Raw genomic sequence first — 8,439 nt, 5'->3', positions numbered from 1 at the left:
TTTTAATGACGAGATATATCAGTCTCATATACAATAACTTGATTATCTTAGTGACTGAGTACGTTTTTTAGGGACAGGTTAACACTCATTAATACCAATGCTTTTAGCCTCTAATATGTGTTTACTAGAACTAATATTTACTTCTGATACAACCATTAAGTAGCAATAACCAGTTGTAAATGATACATTGTGAATCTAGATTTGAGCCCTAAACTAGCTTTTATAGAAGCTAAAATATGGAGCGGATTTCTTGTAAATGCAAGAAATGAACAACTAATAATAAATAAATGTACAGTGGTCGAATGGTTATGACTATAATTCTTGCTTCCATGTATTTGTTATGATTCTAAAAACATGTGTGTTTTGGGATCATAGTTTTTTTTTTCATATTTTCTTTACCTTGTTTAACTTTCATATTTTAATCAAACCAAGACAAATAATCCATATGCGACAAGAAAAAGTGAGCAAAAACTTATTCGGGAAAAAATATAAGTCAAGTAGAATTATGTAACTAAGAAAAAACATGAATCAATACAAATAGTCGAAAAATGTTACCAGAAACCCTACTTGGTGGGCCAAAACAAAAACTTTAAAAGGGTAAAATGATTATTTTGGAAAATATTTACAAAATATATTAATTCAACAAAACAAAAAATAAAAGGCGATGTCATTCAACATGTTGACAAAAAGTATGATAAGATGTATAAACTCTTATCAACCAAAATTCTAGGAAAGTGGTCATATGGTGATATCTTCAGGGTAACTTCCTAGCACACTCAAGAAAGTAGCAAATTCCTGCCAAAAAGAGCAACATTTTGAGATCAATAATTCATGGCGTTTAACATTGAAGTCATAATTATTAGAGTAAATTACACGAATGGTCCCTATGGTTTAGGGTAATTTGCATGTTTGGTCCCTAACTTATTTTTTTAACTCGAAAGATCCTTACTGTTTGCTTTTCTTACACGATTGGTCCCTATCTTACCTAAAAGATTATTTTTCTCTTGATTTTTTAATTTATTTAAATAAACACACCCGCAACCCATCCCGTTCACCTTACCTTACCTACCCCACTATTTTTTTTTTATTTAAATAATAGTTTTCTTAGGTAAGACAAGGACCAAGCGCGTAACAAAAACAAACAGTAGGGACCAAGTGTGTAACAAAAACAAATAGTAGGGACCTTTCGAGTTAAAAAAATAAGTTAGGGACCAAACGTGCAATTTACCCTAAACCATAGGGCTAATTATTATGTTAAATTTAAAAATTAAAAATAAAAAATGAAACCTTAAGATGCGAAAGAGCATTTTGGGCTCTTTGGTCTGCCATGGATGCTTGGAAGTCGACATAGAAAAGGTAAGGGAAAGACCTATATAAGAATTTTAATTTGGAGTTAAAATTGCATATACAAAATAGGACGAACACATTGTACTGTGTTTGGCACCTGAAATGATGTCAATAGGATAAAAATAGTAATTTTTTGTCCCATCCAAAAATGTGAAACAAGATGGGAAAGAGACTCAACTCTCGATCTCTTGTCTCTGCAAAAAGACGAAAATGCCCTCTTCATCATCATCATCATCGAAAATAAAGCTAGAAAGTTTATCCGGTCCTGTCCAGTTATGTCCCATCCCATGTGACACATGGGATAGGGCACGATATGACCGCACGAGACTGGATAAGCTTTTTAAGGCTATTTTCGATGATGATGATGATGAAGAGGGCATTTTCGTCTTTTTGCAAAGACAAGAGCTCGAGAGTTGTCTCTTTCCCATCTTGTTTCACATTTTTGGATGTTTTTTGTCCTATTAACATCAGTCTCAGTCCAATACATGTCAAACACAGTGTAGACTGTCTTGTCATGTTATGCGTGTTTTACACCGTACATACCCAGGGAATCCATTAGTGCTTTCGGTATGTGTAGGTAAAGCACGTCTTTGAAGAGGGCGGCTTTCAATCTGTTTTAAAGTAAATTAAATTAATGAAAAATCAGCTACATTTTTATAATATAAAGAAAAATTAAAACACGAGCAATAAAAAAAAATAATAAATAAATAAATAAATAAATAAATAAAAAAACTTGCCTTGGTGAGATTAATTTGTCTCATAGCAAACACTGCAAGTGCCTTGAAAAGCATCCCGGGACCCTCGTCAAGTGAGAAGACAATACTTGTCTAAAACAATAAATTCATATATTTACATGTGACTAAATACAATAAATAAATAAATAAAACAATATTAAGGACCTGTTTCTTTTTTCTTTTTTTTTAATAAAAACAAACCTTGAATGGTCTATCAGTACGTGGAATTATAGGTTCCCTTGCCAACATTAAGAATCGAGTCACATTATCAGAATAATCCTGAAAAAAAAAATGAAAAAAATAAAATCATACAAGTGTGATTTACAATCAACATATAATTTATAATCAATGACCATTTATGGTTTTGTGGACTTATGTATAATTAGACACCAAAATGAAATTATACTGACAAATAAACACAAAAATGTTATTTATACTAATATTTTTTCGTTAATTTAAAATATAACACTAAAATACATTACATAGTACATATAAAATATATTTATATATAGTTATCAGACAATCGAACAACATTATTTTATTACTTTAAAAGATTGTTTACTAAAATAAAAAGTTTAACCATGAAATCTCAAAACAAAATTATACTTAAAATGAATGCTTTTTACGTTACATTTGGAAGATAACAAAATACTATTTAATTAAACTTTCTCTTACTGAATGTTATGTAAATAGAATTAAATTTATTATTGTACTATAAATATAATAATCTTTCATTCCATGAAGGAATGAAAAATCAGCCAAGGAATCACATTCCGTTGAGGAATGGAATGCTTCATTCCATTCCTGTGTAATGCTCAATTCCATTCCAGGTTTGATGATTACCTGAATATCTTGAACAAGCAGATTCAATCCATAAATCTTGGCAGCAGCAGCACTAGCTACTGCCCCAGTATCTTCAAGTTCATGTAGAGCAACATGCTGACAAAGAAAGAAGGAAAACATTAAATAAAATATTAGTAAATAATTATTCAACTATAATTTATCAAGAAGATTCTATAAATAAAAAAAAAAAAAAAAAAAAAAAAAAAAAAAAAAAAAACTATAGAAAGCATTAAAACATGGACATGTTTTATATGCCACTAGGTCTAAACTCTAGGTACACTTATAAAATGTAGAAAATTTTACATAAATGGTCCTTCTGGTTTACCAAAGGTCACAAACTCAGTCCTTGCTAGTTTTTTTTAACGAATATGGTCGCTGTGGTTTCCAAAACTTGCATGGATGGTCGTTTTTGCTAACACCGTTAGTGTGAGGGTAATTTGGTCTTTTCAGCAGGGACTATTTATGTAACTTTGTCTAAAATGTATTTACATGTTGCAGTGAAGATGATTAGATAGTATCAAGAGTTTTAAGAAAAATTGTAACTGAAGTCATAATAAGACAACTCTAATTTTTCATATTATATTTTTCGGATCAAATTCAAGAAACCAACCTAATTTCATTCATTTGTTTATTATAGCATCCTACTTTCATTTCTATCGATCACAGAATTGTACTTTATAAAAATAAATAAATAAAAACTACCTAATTATACTATAATTGAAAATAGGATGCTATAATATACACATAAATGAAAGTACATTGCTATTTTTTTTTTCATTTAGATTTTTGTTTTCAGAGCATAGTAACATATAGTACCTTTGCAGCCCCAGCAGTATCATCCACAGCTTCTCTAACTATCCCTAATCTTGTTAACGTGTTCTCACATTGTGCAAGAGCCTATAGAAGCATTGATGTACATATTATTATTGTTGTTATTATTTTGAGATAATTAATTAAACAAAATGGTAGCAAATAATATATATATGAAATACCTGAGGATGGCTAAGAACCCTTTTGAGATCTTCAATTTTAACACCATGATTAGCAAGCAAACAATGGCGAATAGCAAGTTTGACTTCACCAACAATGTGCAATCTGTGTCTAAGTAAGAGGTCATAATTCCTATGAATGCTTCCTCCTAAGGAATTTTCAATGGGTAAAACTGCTCGATCCACTAGCCACCTCTCAACAGCCTGCAGTGTTTAAATAAAACAAAAAGTTTAAAACATTTCAGAGAGTAAACTGCAAAAATGGTTCCTGTGTGTAGCAAAAACAATTGTGGAATTAGTCCCTTGAAAAAACGTTTTTGCAAGGAATAGTCTTATGGCCATGTTTCATTGTGGATTTGGTCCCTTTTACGAATTGAAATGACTAATTTACCCTTATGATATTTCAGTTTGGAGGGAGGGAGGGAGGGTAAATTAGTCATTTTAGTTTAGAAATGGACCAAATGCGCAATGAAACATGGTCCCTGATAATCAAGGAATGGTCTTATGGCCATGTTTCATTGTGGATTTGGTCTCTTTCCGAATTGAAATGACTAATTGAGGGAGGGTAAATTAGTCATTTTAGTTTGGAAATGGACAAAATGCGCAATGTAACATGGCCATAGCCCCTTGCAAAAAAATTTGGCATGGGACTATATCCACACAGTTTACTCTATCTGAGAAGACAAAACTTGTCTAAATAAATGATGTTAAAAAATATTTGAGGACAATAAACGGTGGCTGATCACTAAAAAGTTCAGATTTAATGAGGAAAGTCTCCTTTCACCAATTTTCTCTATTTAGTCATTCTTTCTACATCTACATTAAGTCAAAAAGAGACACTAATATATAACAAACAGAACTAAGTCATGTCCCACTATTTAGACCCTGTGTCCTTTTTCCCATTAAGTGTTGTATTTAGGTAAAGGATGTTTAAAATTATTTGAGAAAACCCTTGCTTAATGTGTTAAGACACTAACCTTCTATCTATTTGCCCTTCTTTTTTCCTTTCAACTCCTCTTACGTTAAAGTGGTGAATATTGTGAAATTTGTAAGGATAAAATGGTTGTTTAGTCTCATACAGACGGATTATTCGGTCTAGAAAAGAAACAAGGTTTATATACACAACACTTTATCCAAACAAACATTTTATTCATTCATCCTTCCTAAAGCTTAAAAATATTTGTGAAAATGATGCCACACTTAAGAAATAGAAGTAAAAGATAAAGAGAAAACTGTGAAAAATGGTCCCTCCCACCAAAGAAATCGTAATGCCTCTGATTCTCTAATTGATTCGTTTTCGATTGGGTACAGGTTTCACCCTACTCACAAATAACTTTTTATTCATCATATGTTAAAGAAGATAAAAAGAAGGATCTTCCTGAGAACAACATCGACGATGTTGATATATACAAAAAATCATCATAACAAGATCGTCATTCATTGATGATTTTTGTATTTATCTAAAGATGCATACAAAGAAGAAAACTAAAGATGCATACCGACAATCCTCTCGAGATGATTTTTGTATATATCAACACTGTGAATCTTGTTCTCGGGAAGATCTTTATCTTTTATCTTCTTTAGCTGATAAGGAATAAAGATTTTTTCGTTTGTTGGATAAAACTTATATCCAATCATAAAGGATTCAAGATAAGAGAGAGAATCCTCCATTATGGCAACCTAAGCAGCTTTTGATGTCTCTAACATTCCCCAAGTATGGTGACATCCAAAATGGCAAAAAAAATATAGGCAGCAAGATTTCACCCCGAAACCACTAGTGTTGCCGGTGGCAATGGAAGGAAGTTTTGTGTGGTTTTGGTGTGTGATACATCTTGCAGTTGTATGTGACATTTATTATTTAAGAGGATCACACACATTAAAAAAAATTGGTGAGAGAGGGAGAGAGAGAGAGAGAGATCCACGGTGGGGAGGGGAGGGAAGTTGAAAGATGGTGGGTTTGACATTAGGTCAATATGCTATAAATAGATACATGTAAGGCCAAAATTGTCAATTTATAGGGATTTAACGATGTCAAAGTTAGGGACCAAAACCATAAAGATAACCTTGTCAAAAGGACTACATTTGCAAATTAAAAACTTTTTAGACTCTATCCAAAGAAAACAGCAAACCACATGGGCTATTTTTGCAGTATTCTCATAATAATACAAACATGAAGGGCCAAAAGGTCATTTTAGCACATTTAACAAATTAAAACAAACGGATGTTAAAGTGGGACACGATAACCACAACACAAAAATGTAAAAAATATGTTTTTTGCAAGTTGACAAGTTGAATACATTTTAGACTCCATCCAAAGAAAACAACAAACCACTAGGAACATTTTTGCAGTTTTCTCAAAAATAAATGATGCCAAATTTGTAGAAATTTGGGTATTGATAGGACAATCCTCATTTCCTTGACTTTCTCCATTAAGTCATTCTTTTTGCATTAAGTAAAAAAGAAACACTCATATAATTTATCAGATTAAGTCATGCCCCCATTATGTCAAAAAGAAATAGCACCTAAGCAATAAACCTGTATTGTAATGCTAAGGATTATCCAAGCAGTCTCATCATGCCCCTTTCCAACTAAATGTACTCTTTATTAATGTTATTCTCAGAAATAAAAATCAACCTGAATCCTAAACATCTACTACCCATGATTGAAAAACAGATTTGAAATTTCTTATTTTATCACAAGATTATATATAGACCAGATCAATTGTAGGAATCAAGCCTATAACCAAAAAAAATAATAATAATGGTTCAAATTAAATGCTATACAAACCTCGAATGCTGTCTCAAATTGTTCACAAGGAACTGCTTCACAGTTAGGGTAAGCTTTTTCTGCAGCAGATTCACTATAAGCCCCAGGAACACCCTGTCAAAATACAATAAAACTTCAATACAACAACAAAATCAACCTCAATTTCATTTCAGCATTAATGTTTGTGCTTCTTCAATGATGCGATAACTTGTTTTATAAAGCATAAAATCAATCGATGTCTCCGAATGTATAAAAACATACACCATGGATTTTACAGAAGATACGGAAAAATCAATAATTTCCCAAAATGAGATAATTAAACCTGGTAAGCAACACGAATTCGAGAACCCTCAGATGGTATTCCAGTCAGATCGGTAGACGTTAAAGGCCCTAAAAATTAGCACAATGTAAACTGAATCACAACATAAATTCGCAAATGCAGTGAAGATTACAGAAGGAAATGATGAGAGAAGATAGATTAGGGAAAATGTTGGGTTTTACTTGGAAGAGAAGTGCTTTTTCCTTCGCTGGTGCCTCCTTGAATGGAGGAGGATGTGGAGGCGGAGACTGAAATGGGAAATCGCCGGAATTTGAGTTGGGATGGGAGCTTTTGAGTAGAGGTGGAGGTGATAGGGTGGTTATGAGGCGGGATGATAGGGGATCGAGATATGGTGGCCGCCATGTTTGTTGCTGGGAAGGCTGGAGACCAGTGGAACGCAGCACCGGTGTGATTAATGGAGAAATTTTACAAAAGAAGAGGAAATTTACTTTTAAAACGTTTTTCTATTGCAGAAGTTTGTTGTAAAAGTTTTTTTAATAATTGAATTTTTATGCACGTTTATTTTGAGATATTTTATAAGAGTTCCTTTTAAGAAAAAATAAAACAAAAATCATGTTTCATATTCATGTTATTTTATCGTTACAAGTATAAAAAAAAAACAATAAGAATATGATAATATTGATTTACATATTTAATAAAATGGATTAATTAGCAAAAATAATAAATCAATAATTATACAATATCATTGAAGAGATTAAAATGAAAATGTTATTATGACAAAGATAGAAAGTAATAAAAATAATTAGTTGATAACCAATAAGTGGATGAAAGAGTAAAAATAGTAGGTGCCAAAATTGTATTGATTGATTTAATTAATAGAAATTTATAAATTTAGCAAAAAAATTTAACCATCATTTTTTTTAAAAAAAAAATCAACCATCATTTTTTAATAGCAAGTAACTTATCGAAGGTGTGTAATGTGAAGTTACCACCTCCGCCTCCGATTTAATGTTTTGGACTATGATTTGATCCAATTTCGGCTGGACAAAAATGGGTAGCTATAAAATGCAATATATATATATATATATATATATATATATATATATATATATATATATATATATATATATATATATATATATATAATTAAAATCGCAGTTGGGTGAGGCGGCGGAATATATTCCTATCAAACTGAACAATGATAGTCTTTATCATTTAACCTTCATTATTATGTTCCTATCAAACCGAACAATAGACATCTAAAGACTCCAAACAGTTTTCCACTTCATCAACTTTGACTGGATACCAAATGATCTTTGGCCTAGCATGAGAGAGTTATGGGTTCAAGTCTCTTAGGAGACATATGTGGTATTTAAGAGTATGTTAGCTAGTTTGTCATTTAAAAAAATCGTTTAACCAAATTTGTGTGCACGTGTGTCTCACTCTACAAACTGAAGTGTTCCCATCCGTGACTTTTCCT

At 31.6% G+C, this 8,439-nt stretch overlaps 1 protein-coding gene across 1 annotated transcript; it reads right to left on the bottom strand.

Moving 5' to 3' along the window:
- Positions 1-489: 489 nt before the first annotated feature.
- LOC111897482 (arogenate dehydratase 2) lies at positions 490-7,557 on the bottom strand. Its single transcript, XM_023893438.3, has 11 exons — positions 7,181-7,557; positions 7,002-7,069; positions 6,701-6,793; positions 3,917-4,117; positions 3,741-3,821; positions 2,925-3,020; positions 2,283-2,360; positions 2,085-2,174; positions 1,891-1,958; positions 1,288-1,369; positions 490-795 (listed from the first exon to the last, which is right to left on the bottom strand). Exons 1-11 carry the CDS (start codon positions 7,359-7,361, stop codon positions 739-741), a joined length of 1,095 nt encoding a protein of 364 aa, XP_023749206.1. The 5' UTR covers positions 7,362-7,557; the 3' UTR covers positions 490-738.
- Positions 7,558-8,439: the final 882 nt, after the last annotated feature.

The sequence above is a fragment of the Lactuca sativa genome, chromosome 2 (assembly GCF_002870075.4).
Source record: "Lactuca sativa cultivar Salinas chromosome 2, Lsat_Salinas_v11, whole genome shotgun sequence".
In the NCBI taxonomy this organism is placed as follows: Eukaryota; Viridiplantae; Streptophyta; class Magnoliopsida; order Asterales; family Asteraceae; genus Lactuca; species Lactuca sativa.
Note: the sequence above shows the minus strand (reverse complement) of the source record. Positions and strands in the feature narration are given on the sequence as shown.

Coding starts and splice junctions, on each gene's coding strand:
- LOC111897482 (XM_023893438.3), bottom strand. CDS start 7,361: ATGGCGGCCACCATATCTCGATCCCCTATCATCCCGCCTCATAACCAC. Junction 2,361..2,924: donor TGCTTGTTCAAGATATTCAG/GTAATCATCAAA, acceptor TTTTTTTTTCAG/GATTATTCTGATAATGTGAC. Junction 1,959..2,084: donor GACAAATTAATCTCACCAAG/GCAAGTTTTTTT, acceptor ACTTTAAAACAG/ATTGAAAGCCGCCCTCTTCA.